We start from the raw sequence: 20,250 nt of genomic DNA on the forward strand, positions 1-20,250 counted from the left end.
CATAACCACAGCAAAATTAGATTAATGAAAACGTGACTCAAATGAGCAATATTTAAAAAAGATAAAGAATTGTGTCAGTTCTTGTAAAATCTTTTACATTTTTACTCAGCTGTCACTAAAAATTTTTACAAGTACTTTCCCAACTGTAAAGTGTAGTGATTATAGTGAAATCATTTTTGAAGCATAAATTAAATTAAAGGATTATTAATAATAACATTATTACACTGGTGTTGTTATTCATATTTTGTTTAAAAATAATTTTATCCTTTTATATATATAAGTCAGTGGATAATAGGACAACCTTTAAAAAATGTCTAAAACGTGTTTATCAAACATGGCTCATTGATCGCAGATTAGTCCAATTTTTTGCTCATCAATAACTGGAAAATGGCAAAGCACGCAGCGCTAACGGGATTAAATACAACAAGAGCAGGGGTGTGAGAGGCTATAAAGTGTTTGAGGACGAAAATGGGAGCTCTGGGTTTGACGTCAGTAAAGAGAAATTGTCCGTATAAATATAGGGCTTAGACAGTCAGTGATGCAAAAACACACGAGCGTCCCCGAGACATATCCGAGCTTCTGAACGGCGAGATCACTAGAAACCGAGAATGCCAAATTCAACCAGTTCCACTTCCTCCACCAAAAGCATGAGGAGAGCTGGGTCTGAACTGGAGCGCTCCGACTCCATCACGGTAAGCGCACAGACTCTTATCTTTACCAGAACATATATATATATATATAACATACCAGAAAGTGATAGATTTTCATAGATGTTGTTCTGATTTACAGTTATTTGTAGCATAAGGCAGTGCGTATGATGCGCTTTGGGCTTGTGCGCATTTTGGAGATGCGCATCACTTCCACCCAAAGCGCACAGCATAAAGATAAACATGAGAGGAGAGAGGGAGAGAATCTTAAGACAACATTTAAACACCATGCTGCCGTACTGGACCGAGTTTCCCAAACGCATCACAGCACAGAGACCAGCATTAGCCTATACCATTAGATGATGATCACTTTGTTCAAGTTAAGATCTTAACAGCACTAAGAAAAACTCTCAGGGTGCACATTTTGTAGCCTACCTTTCGTATTTATCTTTTAGTTAGACACGTGCATATATTGTACCTTTAAAGCGTTACTGTAAAAGATAGTTATGTACCTCTTTTTTTTTTACACCATCTTAAAAAAAAAAAAAAAAGGTACACTACAGCCTGTGCACGTTCCCAGGTGAAAGATACAGATAATATAGTTCAGCATACTGGAGCACAGACACTATTTCAGACAAAGGATTTACTTTGGCAGTGGAAATACTTCCTATATGCATATCCCATCAAGCACCCCCCCAAGGTCACCGTCTCTGTGTGCTTTGCCTCAGTCTCAGCGCTTCGTGGGGCGCAGACAGAGTCTGATCGAGGACGCGCGGAAGGAGAGAGAAGCGGCGGAGGCGGCGGAAGCGGCGGCGGAGGCGAACGAGCACATCGTGTTTGAGGAGGACGACGGAAAAGCACTACTCAACCTCTTCTTCACGCTCAGAGGCTCCAAAAGTCCGGGCCTCTCTCGCACTCTCAAGGTCTTCGAGGTAGGTAAAGCTCCATAGCTATGTACGATTAAAGAAATATTGATGACGGACACGCGCAGTTTCACTTTTTCATATCAATTCTTTTCTCCTTAAATCACAATACCCCAAAATAATAAACATGCCCAAGCAAGCCTTATTCATCATGGTTTTTCCTGTGCATACAGTAATCGGACGTTATGTGTAGAATATGTCTAAAAAAAACCCAAACAAACAAAGAAAACAGTTTTTAAGATTTGGACAGTGTGATGACATCCATTAACGTTAGAAATGAAGGTCCCAAACTGTCATTTCTCTTGGGTGGTGCCATCAAGTGTACATCTTTTGTGTCTGTAGAATGTATCTCATACATTTAAAAATAACTTAAGGTACATAACTGAACCATTATGACCACTGATGTACCTTTAAAACAGGTCAAATATAAAATACACATTTAAAAGAGATGGTACAGAAGAAATTCCCTTTATAGTACCATACCATCGCCATTTCTTTATTTCTGAGAGTGTAGGGTAACCAATAAAAAAAAGAAAAAAAAGAAAGAAAATCCAGCCTGCTGACTCAAGTATGAATTATGCATCGATTTAAAAGTGCATTAGAAATGATTTTTATATTAAAAATACCTTTTAATCAGACGTAAACAAGCTACAGTTGTTATTGTTTCCATAAGGTTTCTGACAGTAAATATTTACTACTGAAATATGATATATTTTAAACATAATAATTATTGACATTGGAGAAAAATCTAAATGAGTTTATTTATCTACTTTTAATAGATTTTTAAATTATTATTAAAATGATATATGCTCAGGTCGTATAAAAATCTATAATTTTATAATATCACTTTTCACTGTTCTCAAAGGTACATGTGCATATAATCAGCTGTTCACACAAACAGTATGAAGAACATACTAGTGTCAATTTCAGCTACTTGCACCCTTTGAAGCGATAAATGCTTCTCGTATTATTCACAGACATTCGAAGCCAAGATGCACCATCTTGAGACCAGACTGAGCCGTAAACCTAAAGATGGCCCGCAGGACTTGGAATATTTTGTGCGCTGTGAGGTTCATCTCTCAGATGTAAATACACTTGTCAGTTCCTTGAGAAGGATTGCAGAAGATGTCAGAACCACTAAAGAGGTGAAATGTAAGCTTTTTGCATTTGTATACTATTACAGGCTACATTTTAATTTAATTATACTTTTAGGACTACAACTGAAACGCTTTATAATAATGTGTTATGATAATATTCGTTTGGTCATTCCATCCTCTCAAGTTCACTGGTTCCCAAAGAAAATTGCAGAACTGGATAGATGCCATCACCTGGTGACTAAATTTGATCCAGATTTGGATCAGGATCATCCAGTGAGTAAATTTACTTTTGTTATGTGTGATGATATTCTCACTGCACCCCAAAAGAGCTTTAAGTCACAATTTCTTTCCTGTAGGGATTCACAGACCCTTTGTACATAAAACGACGAAAACTGATTGGAGATATCGCTTTCAAATATAAGCAGTAAGTCAAGACCAGACCATGGCTACCATCATACTTTTGCCCTATTTTTGTTGTATATGAATTTGATTCATTTGGAAAATATCATTTATCTCTTTTCAGTGGGGAAACTATCCCTCGGGTGGAGTACACACAAGAGGAAATTCAAACGTGGTATGTGTGGCTAAATAGATATTTAAGCCAAGACTGTTCCATTAAATATGCACACATATGGTTTCTCCAGTGCTATGTTTCTAGATAAATTGATTTGTTACATTTTGATTTAACTCCACGGCAGCATGCAGCGTTAACGCAATCACTACCAGAACAGGCTGTGCAACTTAGAGGGAATCGGTTTACACAGTACAAATCAGGTCAACTTGCTAGGCCATGCATCATGTTAGCATGTTTTCTGTTTCTGTCCTTTTTAAATTTGACATGGAAATTTCATTATGGACCGGCTTGCACCTGTGGTAGGACAAGTGACGGCTGTGAAGTCAAATGATTTTGTGAGAATTACACACCTCATAATCTGACCTTGGATTGTAAATGCTATTTGTGTGTATGTGTGTGTTTTTGTGTATGTGTGTGTGTGTGTGTGTGTGTGTGTGTGTGTTGACAGGCGAGAGGTCTACAATACCCTCAGAGATCTGTACACCACCCATGCATGTAATGAGCATTTAGAGGCTTTCAGGCTGCTGGAGAAACACTGTGGTTACAGCCCTAATAGCATCCCTCAATTAGAGGACGTCTCACGCTTTTTGAAAGGTATTGAAGTATCAAAGTTTTTCCACTTTTTTCGCCTATTAGTTGTACTGCTCTCTATCAGTAATGAAACTGAAATATGAAATGTGGAAACACATTTGTTGTTTTTAACGCTAAATTTAAATAACACTGTATTCACAGTTGAAAGCAAAACTGTACAAACTCGTATATAATTATGAGGTTTAGTGGATTTTACAGATGTACCTTCGTTATCACAAGACAAATAAAAATAACAAATAGCAATATAACAAGAACAGTTGAATAAGCTTGTGAGTTTATTAATGTTGGAGAAAAACCTTTGAATGTATGTTCACCCTTTGTATGTATATCTGCTTCTATATATCCCCTGTATGCATAGTATTCTAGACATGTATGTTATAACTCTTTATATATAACATGTATGGTATAATATTAAGAACTGTTATAGGACTCTGTCTTTGTCAAATCAGGCCTGGAAATTGAGACGCTCATGAAAAACACTTTTCTCTTGAGTTTAGCTAATGTTTTTGGTTGTTCTTATGCTATTTCTATTACTTTCAAAAGCTTTTCGTATACTAGAAATGTTCTTTTAGAGCAATGAGGGAGTTGCGCAAGGTATTGGTTACTGTAGGTTGTTATTGATATGCATTTTAGGACCATACTAGAATAAGCAGTAAAGGAAGAGCAAGTGGTTTATTGTACTGATATTTCTCTGTGTTATCAGAGCGTACAGGGTTCCAGCTGAGGCCTGTGGCAGGTCTTCTTTCAGCACGAGACTTTCTGGCCAGTCTGGCATTCCGTGTGTTCCAGTGTACCCAGTATATTCGCCATGCCTCTTCCCCAATGCACTCCCCTGAACCGTAAGAAGATCTAACATCTTCATATTTACCCTACATCAAGTCCTCCTAAACATTTGCTCTTTAAACTACATTGTTATCATATATTAATAAGTGAAAGGGGAGTCTTACCACCTGAACATGGTCATGTTTTCTTTGTAGGGACTGTGTACATGAACTCCTGGGCCATGTTCCTATGCTGGCTGATAAAACATTTGCACAGTTTTCCCAGGTAAATATGTTATACAGCATTTTTGGGTCTTAAAAAAATAAAATAAAATAAAAATACTATATTCACTGTTCTCAAAGTAGATTCCATCTGGAGTCAATGTATATGGAGGATCTGTGATTTTATTATTATAATGTTTTTTTAATGACATGATGATTAATGGGTTTAAAATGATGCTGGTCACACTGATGTGTTATTCAAGTGAAGTTGTTCATTTCCTAAAGTAAAAGAGGATCATGCAAAAATCATGAATCATTTCTAAATGCAATATAGAAAAGGAAAACATATTGGTAAACATTAGTAAATACTTAATTAAGCGAGTCACCAAGGACTCCCAACTCCAGTCTTGGTGATTCTCTGTCATTCAAGGCCTTGTTTTGCCTATTTTATTCGTTTTATTATTAAGTATTAATTTAATTAAACTTTTAAGTTTTTAACCTTACACTTGGGTGGATATGTTGTTATAAGAATATAATCACCAATGGGATGGTGTGATGCCATTACCACCACAAATCAAACACATCCCTAACTACTGTATTCTTTTCATACCACAGCAATTTGTTGACGGAACAATTTCTTAGAATTAAGGAATGATACCTCATACTTTTTATCCATTTATACAGCTGCAAAAAAAAAAAATTTGTTCCCTCAGCACTTTTTTGTCTTTAATAAGACAAAAATGCAGCTTAGGTTATCGTGAACCTGCAACGTGCAAAGTGTGTCTAAAAACTAAAAACACACATGTAAATCTTATAAACCTTGCAGCCAGAACTACATTCAGAGCTGCGGTTATATAGAATTAATCAACACATCACATGTCACAAGCAAAGATTATTCATTAATTAATCATACATCTTTAATGAGCAAATTATGTATTATTACCAAACCTTAAAGATGGATTAGTTATTATATTATATTTTACTTAATCCTTGTACACATTGAAAAACTTACAAATAACCTGAAAGATTATTAGAACATGAAAAAAAAAATCCCTGAAAACAACAACAACAACAACAACAACAACAACAATGGTTTCAAGGTGTATGAAGTCACTTTGGAAAACAGACTCCCGGTCCAGAATGCTTGTCTGTGTTTAAATGCACTTAATGTCAGTCATTTTATAGACAGTATACGGGCCACCTTAGATCCTGGGGGTGTAGCTTTTTGTTCATGGCCAGGAATCATTCAAATATAGACTCCATCTAAGCACCTAATCTTAAAAGAAAAAAGACTAATATTACCAAATGCACCTTTAAGTTCAAGTGTTACCAAAGAAACTTTTAATATTATACAAAATATTTCAAATCGGCTTTCTTTCAAAACTCTAATGGCTCCAATATACAAATAAGAATAGGCTTGTAGTTGGCTTATATTAATAAAACGAGTTTGTGTTGTGAGTATAAGCGGGTCCATAATTTTTAACACTTTAATGGGGACCTGATTAGAAAATGTTTGAGAACTCCTTCCTGGCATCTATAATGTCAGAGTGGGTCTGATATATCTGTATTTGCAGAACATTGGTCTTGCCTCTCTTGGTGCCTCAGAGGATGACATTGAGAAACTGTCAACAGTGAGTATTTTTCTTCCATCATAGGATAGCATGTCTATAGTTAATTGATATGTATTTTATAATCTTGCTGAGCTCTGATAACTGTGTCTATTAAAGTGTATGCTTGTGTATGGATGCCTTTTCAGCTTTATTGGTTCACAGTGGAGTTCGGACTCTGTAAGCAGGGAGACACGGTGAAAGCTTATGGAGCGGGCCTTCTTTCCTCCTACGGTGAGCTAATGGTGAGTGTCCCTTTTGTTACAGTCCAATTGAATATTCATCTTTATCATACGCCATTATACTGCACCAGTGTTGAATTCTTGAATGTGATCGGTCAGAAGGTACTGATTAGTTTTCTTTAACAGCACAACGCTGACGTTGTGTTAGCTACAAGGCAAATCACAAGTTTCTTTTAAATTGCTTTTTCTGATATGTAATCATTTCCATAGTAACTGCTAATTCACAGAGACTTATATGGACGACGCTCCAAAAAAAAAAAAAGAAAGTGATGAAAAAAAACCACCCAATTAATTATTTAACAGCAAAAAACTATAGACGTTGCTCAGGTGAGGTTTCATGTAAGGAGATGTTTAACATGTAGCAAAGAAGACTTCAGTCAGTGTCAGCACTTTAAAGTAAAGCTATTGGGAAAGGAAGAGGACTTTTCAGTGACAAGCTGCAATAATCCTTTTATTATTATTATTATTTTCAATACATAAATAAAAAAGGGAAGGGGTGGTTAGGAAACTGTTTACACCTTTTATAACAAATCTGCACACTCACTTTACTTAATACATATGCACACTTTATTGTGTTTTATTCCTTACTTAACGCATTCTCCTATGTCTGTTTTTTTTATTTCTCACCAGCATGCACTTTCAGATGACACAGAGAGACGAGAGTTTGACCCAGACACTGTAGCTGTGCAGCCATATCAAGATCAGACCTACCAGTCTGTCTATTTTGTGTCTGAGAGCTTTTCTGATGCTAAAGATAAACTGAGGTAAAAAGGAGCTGATGATTGCAATATTTAACACTAATATACTTATACTTATGCGAACTTATACGCATCAGGCGTATAAGTTCTGTTAGGGGATGATTCAGTGACATTTGATAAAGAAATAATATGACCTGTTCTAAATGTTATTGCTTATTTTTAATGACAGAATGTATTCGATGGGGATCAAGAGGCCATTTTCAGTGCGGTTCGACCCATACACAAACAGCATAGAAGTTCTCGACAACCCACTGAAGATTAGAGGAGGATTGGAGATGGTGAAAGAAGAATTGAAGGTCCTTGCAGATGCCTTGAACATACTGGCCTGAGTTTACCGGTTCATGCCACCTGCTGCCCTGATCCTCAGTGTTTACTATGTGGCATTTTCTTTATATTGTGTGTCTTGTATTTTTCTGCTGCAGCTAAAGTGGTTGCTTTTAAAAAGCTCAATGGCAACAAAATGACCTCATGCTGGAATTTGTTTCCAAAGACCTCACTGGATCACTTTGTGACTCTCATTTTTGTGTCAAAGAAGACGACTCTCATATTCAATCATTATTGAAACCAAATCCTATTTATCAGAAATAAAACATTATTATTTAGGTAATACCAAGCTCTCTCTCTATATATGCATAAGGATTAATATATGAACAGTACTAAATTCTAAATTATTAAGAATATAGGGGTATTTTAAACATATAATCTGCATACATGCAAAATAAATAAATAAATAAATAAACTCGCTACATGTTTCATTAGCATGTACTGGCTCACAGTGCACTGGATGCTTTTTCCAATTATGTATTTATCTAGAAATAGCTGACAAAAGCAGTGAAACTTTTTTCAGTGCCACAGTGATGATGCTTCAGCTACAGTATTATTTGCAGGTGGGTGCGCTTTTTACATTGTGGTGGCTGATATCAAACAGCATTCCTGCTCTACTTGCCATTGTGGCAATCAGGTGCTGCTAATACAACAACAGCAAATATCAACAATATATACAATTAAACTGTTTGAAATGGCTGACCACAGGTGTCTTATTGTTCTTTTACTACAGTATATAAATGAGTAACTCTGATCAAATGCTATAATATACATGTATTATGGACAAATATTGAGGATCTCTGACACTATTATTATATACTATATATATTATATATTACTATATATACAGTAAAGATTATTATTATTATTATTAATATTATTATTATTACATCTGTCATCATACCACACATTTATTACACAGTGTCACTGATTACAAAGCACCCCTCGTACTGGGCATCCTGGAGCATTTTCTACTTGTGCTCATCTCTGCAGGTGAAGTACACAGGTCTGATTGATATGAATATTCCTAGATGAAATAATTGCATTATTTTTTATGTTTAAATGTAGAAGTTATTATATTTTTTATGTTTATAAATGCCTGACAGATCTGTCGCTATAATGTGAGAAGCAGTGCTGACCATAATGTGATCAAATATATTCAGAATTTGGTGTGACATACTATTACTGTTAAAGGAAAAAATATATACCCTGAATGGCTTGCAAATTAAGCTTGATAAATTATATGATCTTCAGTGCTGTCCAAGATTTATTTTATAGTGAAATTGTAATGAGTTGACATTTTTAGTTCTTTCATCAACACATTGTTCTATTGCCACTTAACAGTTAATTGGTAATGGTTTCATAAATTAATAGGAAAGTTATTTATTCTGCCCAGCTCTCTCACATCCACATCTGTACACTCTGCTCAAGCAGTTCAGGATTCAAAGCTCCAGCTTTCATGCTAATACCACCATCTACGCCACTACTTGTTAACTAGCTGAGCTAAGTCTTTGTTGTAACTCAGTGCAACTGTGTTGTATAACTTTGAGTCCAATGTTTGCTGTTTCCACTACTTCTAGGTTGAAATTCTCATTAATATGAGAGTAAACATGGTGAGTGAAAAACGCTCTTGCTCTTTTGTTTTTAGGCAAAATCTGACAATTAACCCTCATAGTTGAGATTGTTGTCATTTTTTTCTCCTACTGAACGTCATTGTAACTTCACTAGTAATGTCCTGCTGTGATGCCAGTGGCACACAACCAAGATCTTCTCACAGGAATACAAAAATAAAGCACCCATCAGCAAATTATCACCAGAACCACTAAACAAATCACAAATATTTCAGTATAAACATACAGTCGTGTGAAAAAAATGAGTACACCCCATGGAAATCATTATATATATATATATATATATATATATATATATATATATATATATATATATATATTTGGACAAGCAAACATTCGATCCTCTTTAAAACAATGCCTATTAATAAAGTTGGTACACTCTAATAAATGACACATACATTTGATATTTTGCAGTAACTTTCACAATTTTTAATTAACAAAAAAACACAGATCACTCACATATAAAAAAGTACATTTATCACACCTTCAAATCCATAAAATTAGAATCAGGTGTTGAAGATTGGGTGCCAATGATTAGAACCTGCTTAGGGAGTGCAGGTGGAACCTGTCTTATTTATACCCCTCTCATATCTAGTGTCTGGTGTTCCCTCTGTTGTTGAGGAGTTTGGTGTCATCATACCAAGATCTAAAGAGTTCTGTAAGGCATTTAGAAAAAAGGTTCTGGATGCCTATGAGTGTGGCAAGGGATTTAAAAAGATCTCCAAATTATTTGAAATACATCATTCCACTGTAGGGAAAATCATCTATAAATGGCGCAGATTTTAAACAACTACCAATTTGTCCAGGACTGGCCGTCCTGGCAAATTCAGCCAAACAGCAGACCATCTGAAGCAAAAAGAAGTCTCCAAGAACCCCAAAATTTCATCATAGGATCTGGTAGTAAGTCTTGCAACTGTCAAAAAAGCCAACAATTTCCATGGGGTGTACTTATTTTTTCACATGACTGTATGTAATATTTTTTAGGTGATGTTTTCCTTTAACCTACTGTGACTGACTGAATTTTGATGATCTCAGTAAAAGAAAACATCAGAATCAGATATCAGAAATGCGTGCAGAGTTTGCACTTCCCCTTTACTTCATTTACACTTATTTTGTGAATGCAGACAAAAGTAGTTTTCTTCCTTGTAGCATGACACACTTTAACAAATATTCAGTCTATTAAAACTTAATGAATGATAAATGTGAATGACTGAGTTATAAACAAGGTCCATGAAACAGGTTTGATTCACTGCCTGGTGTTTTCAAAGTGCTGAATTAACAATGGATTCAGTTGATCAACATCAATTTCTGTGTTCCATATATGTATCGTTTTAATTAATCTTAATTACATTTGAATTTGAGAAAGGATATATAGGCCTCCTGATGATATAATATGTTCAATTTCACCATTTACTGTATGTCTGCAAATCACTGCCAATTCAAACACTGTCTGCATGGTCTATGTTTTTAAAATGTGCTTCTTTATTCTGTCCTATATGTAGTTACTGGGTTTTTATTTTATTTTATTTTATTTGATAGATTTACAGTGATTTCAATAAATGTAGTAGTGAAGCATCTGTATGTAGTAGTGATAATGAAAGATTATTTCATTACACTACTTTAGCATTTGCATTTGATATTTAGCATTTGCTTATCTTTTAATATTTTCCATGTAAACTACTTTGTACTAAAGATATTTTATTTTTATTTCATTTCATTTCATTTCATTTCATTTCCACACTGTAGCCACCAGATGGCAGCATACTTACATTTTCGTAAAATAGATTTTCCTCCAATTAGCTATACTTTTAAATAGAGGGAAGACCTTTGTTCTACTAAGAAATCCAAAGAAGTGTTAGAATATCATGGGTAAATCACTTCTTTACAATAAAAAAAATGCAGAACTGTTTTGCCGTTAATGAGTACTTTCAATAATCTAAGATTATATTAAAGATGCCTTTACATCATTATCGACTGATTGCATTCTTCACCCATGAGCCACACGTGCTTTTTAGACCTAAAACTTGCATTTTCCTTGTGTTAAGAGGAAGATGTGGGGTTTGTGTGGTGCCTTTCATTGTCTTGCAAAGCTAAAAGAGAGATCAATGTGGCTAAAATGAATGATGCTCAAGTGCAGCTCAATGAATGGGGCAGTGAATGATTTATGATATTATCCTTCAGACCTACAGGATTTCCTGTTTAACACAACCGTTAAATGATCTGAGAGCAAAGAGCTTTAATGCCCTCTTAATGGGGCTTCCAGTAACTCAGCTCATTGATAATTTATGACAGAAGGACTACTCTTCAGGTGTAGCAATGGTACTGAGCTCCAGTAGGGACGCTGTTCTCCTTTGTGCTCTTTGGACATCTCTCAATATTTGCACCTTGGTCCTATAGCTACTGCATTCCAATAGCATTAAAATAAAAATGTAAATAATGTTATGATTTCTCTTAAGCTGCACTCGTGTGGTGTATGGATGACTGATGCCCACAGGAGCTAAATACTTGTGCAATGTATGATCACACATAGCCCATAAATTGTGAAACCAAGTTCAGTCAGTACAGGGTTACATGCAATCATGGCTTATTAAAAGAAAGCTACATATTTTCTATTAGACTGTTTGAGAAATTAAGTGAGCATCAGCACACAGAAACAGACGATCAAGAACTTTTTATTATTAAAGCACACTATTCAAAAACTATTATGAATTCTTTTTAACTGATAAGAAAGGTATGTAGTTACAAGAGTGTGAATCTAGACCTGCTAACAGTTCCTGTGAGTTTAAGGTGTTAATGTGATAAAGCAGACTATCACATGAACCAGTCTGCCAATTGTAGCCAGTGTATTCCTACAGCAAGATGTTAAACACAACAATATACTTAATATACTGTATGTATGTAATGTATACTGGTTTGCTACATGATCCAAAAATGAGATGCAAAAAAAGCCAGGAGAAACTATGCACCAAAAATGTGAAACACTTTACTGATCAATATTCGGCAGGCGCCTACCATTAATAGTTGTTAAAAGCCACATGTCTGCATGTCTGTGTATACAATTCTGTAGTGTTTCCATCTTCCCAAGTTCAGTTAATGTATTTACCTGGATTGTGTTTTCTTTCTTTGTAACATGTTAAAAGGGAGGGGTAAAGATGATGAATAAGCTGGAATCTGAATTCTAAAAAAATAAGAGTATTTGAAAAGTAATGTGACTGTTACCTTATATTTGTATCTTAAATATTTATTTTGATTATTATTTTTCTTAATATTTCCTTTTCTGATGTTCTTTCAATAACAAAATGGAAAAAGCTATCTTTTGTTTGCAGTTTGTGAATATAACAAGAACAACAACAACAACAGCAACAATAATAATAATAATAATGATTATTATTATTATTATTATTATTATTATTATTATTATTACAACCCCAAATCCAAAAAAGTTGGAATGCTGTGTAAAATATAAATATAGAACATAGAAAACATAACAAATGTTTAAACTGAGGAAATGTTAAGGAAAAAATAAGGTAATTTTGAATTTAATGGCTGCAACACATCTCAAAAAGTTGGGACAGGGGCAACAAAAGGCTGGAAAAGTAAATGTTGCTAAAAAGAAACCACTAGAGGTTAATTGGTCCTCAGGCAGCACTGCATTAAAAACAGACATGATTCTGCAATGGAAATGACTGCATGGGCTCAGAAACACCTCCAGAATTTATTGTCTGTGAACACAGTTCACCGTGCCATGCACAATTGCTGGTTAAATCTCTATCATGCAAAGAAGAAGCCATATGTGAACATGATCCAGAAACGCCGCCGTCTTCTCTGGGCCAAAGCTCATTTAAAATGGACTGAGGCAAAGTGGAAAACTGTTCTGTGGTCAGACGAATTGAAATTTTAAATTCTTTTTGGAAACCTCTAAAGAGGACTAAAGAGGAGAGGGACCATCCGGCTTTTTATCAGTGCTAAGTTCAAAAGCCTGCATCTCTGGTGGTATGGGGTGCATTAGTGCCTGTGGAATCTGGAAAAGCATCATCAGTGGTGAAAGGTATATACAGGTTTTACAGCAACATCTGCTTCCATCCAGATTCCATCCCATCTTTACTTCTGAGAGACTCTGCCTCTCTAAGATACACTTTTTATACCCAATCATGTTACTGACATGTAGCCAATTAACCTAACTAGTTGCAAAATGTTCCTCCAGCTGTTTCTTTTAAGTAACACTTACTTTTCCAGCCTTTTGTTGCCCCCTCCCAACTTTTTTGAGACGTTTTGTGGCCATCAAATTAAAAAACACCGTATTTTTTCCTTAAAATGGTACATTTCCTCAGTTTAAACATTTGATATGTTTTCTATGTTCTATTGTGAATAACATGGGATTATGAGACTTGTAAATCATCGCATTCTGTTTTTATTTACATTTTACACAGCGTCCCAACTTGTTTGGAATTGGGGTTGTATTATTATTATTATTATTACTGGAATTATTATAGGCCTATTATATGAATGAAAAATTTAATGCACTCACTGTGTGTTGTTCAGAACCAATTAATACACATATACTAATAAACAAAATACAGAAGGTTTATGTGCTATAAAAACTGAATAATAGGTCTATATTATGTAAATATTTATGGTGGGAAGTTTCTTTGTGGTACCATCACATGCATCAAAATAGAAAACGGTTCCTCAGTAAAATCCCTTTTCTGGCACCGTTATGTTTAAGAGTGCAGTGCAGACTTCAGCCTTAACTCTGGCTCCCACACTCAGTGTGAATTTGATGCATCTAGCATTCACAGGAAATATACAGCATTGAGAGGCCAGCTATTATTTCAGACTGAACCATTCCCACAAACTGGCCGCGTCGAGTAATGGCTGTAATTACTTTGCCTGCTGATGGATGACATTTCCAGGTATAACGTAATTCAATCACACCAATTCGAGTTCAGTTCAGATCCTGCTAATTCCCCAATATCCCCTCTCAGCGCAGCACTCAGGCCGTAAGTGAATTAGCAGCGTATAACAGGCACTATATACTCAAGGATCAATAAGACAGGTAGACAGCGGAGGAAATGACAGCATGCGAAGCTGCTCGCCAGCCGCCGAGCCCCGAGCTCGTGCTACTCTGTTCGCGTTTGCGCAATAAGGTCGCCGGCGTGGAAGGATGCGGTGGGCGGGGCAAGACGGGCCAGAGGGCGGGCCTTGCTATATAATACTTCACTCTGAGAACTTTTTGCCTGTCGCCTGGATTTGGGGACAGCGTCACGCACACACATGCACACACACACGCACACACACATGCACACACACGCACACACACATCTCTACAGCACCATCTGGGAAAACTACCTGGTTTTATTTTTCCTACCAAATACGACGATTTCTTCTTCTTTTTTTTTATTATTATTATTCCTATTTTTGTTTCTGCTTTTTGAAACACTGACATGGAGCAAGAACACAACCTCAGTTACCATTCTGTTTGCCACAGCTGCTACAGGACGGACAGTGGCATAAATAAGGTAATACGGACATTTGATCAACTTTTTTTTTTCTTTTTACTGGCTGGAACTGACAAGCTGTACTTTTACTGATGCAATTCTGCGGTGTAGGAGGATATATTCAAGAAGGGGGCCGTTACAACCATTGCGGAATTCTAATATCATGTGTTGATATAGCCTAATGATGCCAACACTTCACACAGGCTTAATAATAATAACGTTTCGCCTGGTTATGTAAGTTGTGTTGTGTGCTTAGTGTTATTAGTGCTGTTGGTGCGTCTCTTGACCAAAATATCGTGCATTAACAGGAAAAGCTGATCAGCACTAGGGGGCGTTATTTGGTAAAGGCAAGAACAGTTGTATGCTGAGTCTGGACAGACAACTTGAGTTATTGAGTAGTTAGCAACTTATGAAGAGTTGTGCAAGATACTGGGAGATAAAAACAGGTTTTCGGCCAACACAAGCAGTTCTTCCTATATCAGCCTAAGCATCATGGAGGAGGTAGTGCTTTTGTGATATGTTTTGTGTGTGTGTGTGTGTGTGTGTGTGTGTGTGTGTGTGTGTGTGTGTCAGTCACTGAATACGATGGAATAAAGAAACATATATAAAAAAAATTGCGGCAAATAAAATGTAAGGATTAATGACAGGTGGTGCAAAGTTATGCATGGTTGTATTCCAAACTACTTTTTTTCCAAAAGGGTTAAGAGTTTTGGATGTGAAAAAAGCTGAAGTTACAGGTTTAAAACGCTGTAAAAATGTCTCATTCCGGGCTGGTTTATGACTGTACACTTTGCATTTTCTCCGCAGGGCCGAAAGCTGTGCTCGTCCAGTCAGATGCTCGTGTGCGCGCTTGTTTTATCCTTCTGCGTGTTTGAAATCACTGCAGCAGAGACGCTGTGCGGCGGAGAGCTGGTAGATGCGCTGCAGTTCGTGTGCGAGGACAGAGGCTTCTACTTCAGTAAGTACTTCAGCATGCCTTTTGTTTCTTATCCAAACTCGAAAGTTCTAACTTTGTGTGTTTGGGGGCGGGCGCGTGAGCGCGTCTTGGTGGGTAAACTGTGCTTGCAGGTATGCTTGCGCGCGCAGGGTTGCAGGATTGAGATGAAAGTAAACGTTTGTTTCAAAATCACAATGTGAACCCCCACCAGATTCGAAACAGTAACTAAACTATGTCAACTGCACGCCTGATGTCATTATTAAAATAAAACAGCCATGTTGGATGAGGAGGCCAAGCTGGCGACGCTGAGCGCGCACTTGCTGACTGGGCGCATTCTCTGCTCCATATCTCTGATTGCATATGAAAGGGACGCGCACTGTTAAGTGGCCCACAATGGCGCGTCTGTTTACTCGCGCATTCCGAGAGAGAAAGTAATAGCACCCAAGTGACATTCCGTTCACCTCTCCAGCAATGTTCCCAGGCTACATGTTGCTGGTAGAGGTTGGAGTGGGTGGAGTATAAATACATGCTTTGATGTCAGACTAATAATATAACTGATATTGTAGACAAATTGTGGGATGTATAGCCTATAAATACACACTATATATATACATATATACATATACATACACACACACACACACACACACACACACATATATATATATATATATAGATAGATAGATAGATAGATAGAGAGAGAGAGAGAGAGAGAGAGAGAGAGATATGATTTTTCTTTCATGTTTCTCTGCTTTAAAAAGTCAAACACTCGTTTTTCTCCCACACGCGTTGACAAAACAGACCTTTGTGTTCTCTTTTGGCCACAGAAGCGCAATTGCCCAAAGAGATCATTATCCAATTTAGGCCAGGACAGTTTCTTCCCTTTCGTCCAGTACCACTTTCCCTCAGTCATGTATCCTGTCCTACTATCTATTATCCCTTTGGAATGCTAGAAGACGGAAACTAATTATTGAGGGTACACCTTATCAGATTTCCTGCTCTTCTTTTGTCACGTGTCACTTCCCTCTCTTTAATGTTGGTTTTTCCTAATCCATCTTGCCCCCATCACCTTTTGTGCTCACTCTTTATCTGTTTTGCTCTGTTTGCTGAGATAGCAAAATACAAGGTCAAAAGATATCCAGCATTTTTAATACTTACTCATCACAACAGGATTCTGGCCTTCAACTGGATTGTGTGTTGCCCCTAAGCCTTCCTTCAGTGCTTATGTGTAACTGTCATGGATGTTTATGTATTCGCAGAGAGGAATTTCAAATGGCTCAATTAGACATCCTAACAAGATTAACTTGGACAAGCAGAAGATCAAACAGAGTTCTTTGTCTGCCTCCTACCTCTGTCTTTAATTTTGATTGTTACACTGTGTGTGAGAGAACTGTCACATGCTTTTGTTGAACATTAAGTGCATTATTAAGCATTTAGATTAGATATAGGCTTCCCTTTTATTTCGACATCTAATATATCTAAATTGTTTGTGTCCACAGGTAGGCCAATAAGCAGGTCGAATAACCGACGTTCTCAGAACCGTGGCATTGTGGAAGAGTGTTGTTTTAGGAGTTGTGATCTTGCACTGTTGGAACAGTACTGTGCCAAGCCAGCCAAGTCAGAGAGGGACGTCTCAGCCACTTCCCTTCAGGTCATACCTGTGATGCCAGCATTAAAACAAGTATGTAAGCCACTGTTCTTTTCTATCACACTCAGCATCTATAACAATGTGTTTGTACAGAAACTGTAAGCATGTGTTCCTTCAAAAGAGCTGACAAAGCGGAAAATGATACTAGATCTGAAATAGAGGTCACCTGAAGGGTTCTTCAGAGAGCTTGTTTACCTCAGAAGCAGTGACTCCATACAAGAGTTTTTTTTTTTTTAAAGGAAATACAGTTTGATATGATACAATTAAAACCAACATAACTCTGAGTGACAAAGGTTCATCTAATGTCACACTGGAGCCCAGTCTTTTATTTAATGTGTTTGTTCTGTGTCGGGTTTGAAAGTTTATCCTAGAGTAGTAGTTTAAGCTGACTCATACTAACTATGTGGTTTTCCTTGTCTACTGGGGAAGAGAAGCATTTAGACAGATTTCTTGATTACTATCTGAACTTGCTCAGGAGCAGTGGTGCCTTTTTAAACAACTTTAATTTGTTGAATTGTTGATGTACACGCAATAAGAAACACTGTCATGATCGAGATGATTTTTTTTTTCTCTCTCCAGGATGTCCCAAGAAAGCATGTGACTATAAAATATTCCAAATATGGAGTCTGGCAACAGAACGCGGCCCAGAGACTACGGAGAGGCATCCCAGCTATCCTGCGATCGAGGAAGTTCAGGCCACAGGCAGAAAAGAAAAAGGGCCGGGAACAGGCCAATGTCCACAAGCGTCTTATCACACTTCCCAGCAAACTCCCTCCTTTATGGCATCCCACAGAACACTAAGTCAGCCACAACTGAAGACAGGAGAGTTTGCACAGAGTTAAAAGAGTAGGGGATCAGAGCTTTGTATCTGGCGTCATTTCTGTGGTGGTCCTCTACATCTTGCCTCCCTCCCTCACACATACGTTCGCATTCTTCCAGTCCTTACTCTTGCTGTTTCGTTCATTAACACGGACAAACGAGACTGAAATAAGGATGGAAGATAACAGTTTGGGTGACTGAAATTCAGGTGGATGCTAAAAATAATTAAGAGGAGCAAAGGAAGCATATGTGATGAAAGAGATACATGGCTTGCAAGAGTCAAGGACAGTTGTTTTGGAGGACATCAGAACATGAAGAACTGCTAGCACGATCAACAAACATTCGAGAACATTCTCCCAAGGCAGAAGTATATCTTCTCAGTTAATCCTTATCCTTATTAGTTACTTTGCACCGTTCACTATAAAGGGACATCCACACTGTAAGGAATTGTTTTGTAAAAATTAGATTCCTGTTCCAGCACCTTCTAATCACAAACAAAAAACGGAGAAAAGTGTCTGCAAATTGCACATTGCCACGGATTACGTCAAAGTTCTTGTTGAGTAAATAAAGGCACTATTTTTTTACGGACAACGAACGTGTAGCTCAAAAAAATGTCATGGTGCTAGCGTTGTGAATGGACTCAAAGGAAAGGAGGTTTGAAAAGCACGTTTTTTTGTTCTTCAAATAATTATTAAGCTTTCCGTTTTAAGGAAAGTGTGACTTACAAAGAGATAAAATGAGCATATCGGCTGTGGCAATGTGTGAAGGGGGTGCCACTGTGTATGGACGTGTCTGGTATCAAAATGTGCAACAGTCGCGCCGTGCCCCCCTTGCTTCAGTTCTCACTGCACTCAGTTGAAGGAGCCGTACGTGAGGACACTGAAAGGGTGACACTCAGGCCTGGACTGCACATAGCCCTGGCCTTGCACTGCAGGAAGTGGGAGTAAAGGGACATGGAATAAGTGGGATGTTTTTTGAAATCTTCTGTTTTCTTTTCAAGAAGATGTTTAAAAAAAGGTAAATCAAAACCTGTTCAGTCTCTGGTACCGTGACGTTCCTGTTGATGCAAAATATCCTTTTTCCCCCCCATTCATTTACTTTTTTTTGAGATGTTATTTTACAGTTCTGAAGAAAGGCATAAATATCATTTCAAAGGGAATAAATACGCAATAATTTCAACTAACATTTATTATTAAATTGTATCAGTAGTATTCACATGCTTTTGCCTGAAAACAGATACTTGAATACATAAATATTAAAATAAATAAACGAATAAATAAACATATATATATATATATATATATATATATATATATATATATATATATATATATATATATATATATATATATATATATATATAAAATTAGTTTCCAGGGACGTCATGTTATATTCTTTTAGTCTGAGCTGTATCTTGCATAATGAGCCGCCAAGCTTTTTGTTTGTTTGTTTAAGTACAAATATGGGCACTGTATAAAGGCATTATTTATTTTGTTATAAAAAATATATATATATGAAAATTGGTCCAAATACAGTAATATACATAGCACTGATGCTCAACTGATGGAATTTATTTTATATGCTCTCCTTTTCCCATTATACTTGTACTGCTTTTTTGTAGATGCTTTGTACCAAAAATATTCCTTTCACCTTTTGGTTTGCCACTGAGCTATTTCAGCTATTTTTAAATTAATATTTAAATGGCAGAAGTACCCTGGACTGCTTAGGCATGTTGTCACAAAAATAGGCACATACTTGGAAGACTCTGCATTTCTTCACGTCTAGTTTCTCTCACATGGCTTTTTGGTCTGCCAAATGGATTTCTTTTATTAAAAAGTACTCATGCTTGACTTATTACAATTGTTTCATATGCAGTGACAATAATTGAAGCAGTTTTGTTCTAAAGGAAATGGTGATGTTGTCATTATTGCCATTTTTGAGTATCATTCAAGTATAAATATATATTCAGCA

At 36.6% G+C, this 20,250-nt stretch overlaps 2 protein-coding genes across 2 annotated transcripts; both read left to right on the forward strand.

Annotated features, from left to right (window-relative positions):
* The first annotated feature begins 371 nt into the window (after positions 1-371).
* th (tyrosine hydroxylase) lies at positions 372-8,161 on the forward strand. Its single transcript, XM_053642148.1, has 13 exons — positions 372-692; positions 1,376-1,579; positions 2,548-2,722; positions 2,852-2,940; positions 3,024-3,091; positions 3,191-3,241; positions 3,690-3,835; positions 4,536-4,671; positions 4,810-4,879; positions 6,390-6,446; positions 6,572-6,667; positions 7,295-7,428; positions 7,592-8,161. The coding sequence occupies exons 1-13, from the start codon at positions 609-611 to the stop codon at positions 7,749-7,751; spliced, it is 1,470 nt and encodes a 489-aa protein (XP_053498123.1). The 5' UTR covers positions 372-608; the 3' UTR covers positions 7,752-8,161.
* A 6,369-nt stretch (positions 8,162-14,530) lies between these two features.
* igf2b (insulin-like growth factor 2b) lies at positions 14,531-19,552 on the forward strand. The gene is made up of 4 exons (XM_053642135.1): positions 14,531-14,896; positions 15,683-15,833; positions 17,312-17,493; positions 18,040-19,552. Exons 1-4 carry the CDS (start codon positions 14,822-14,824, stop codon positions 18,259-18,261), a joined length of 630 nt encoding a protein of 209 aa, XP_053498110.1. The 5' UTR covers positions 14,531-14,821; the 3' UTR covers positions 18,262-19,552.
* Positions 19,553-20,250: the final 698 nt, after the last annotated feature.

Source organism: Ictalurus furcatus, chromosome 14 (genome assembly GCF_023375685.1).
Source record: "Ictalurus furcatus strain D&B chromosome 14, Billie_1.0, whole genome shotgun sequence".
NCBI classification, from domain to species: Eukaryota; Metazoa; Chordata; class Actinopteri; order Siluriformes; family Ictaluridae; genus Ictalurus; species Ictalurus furcatus.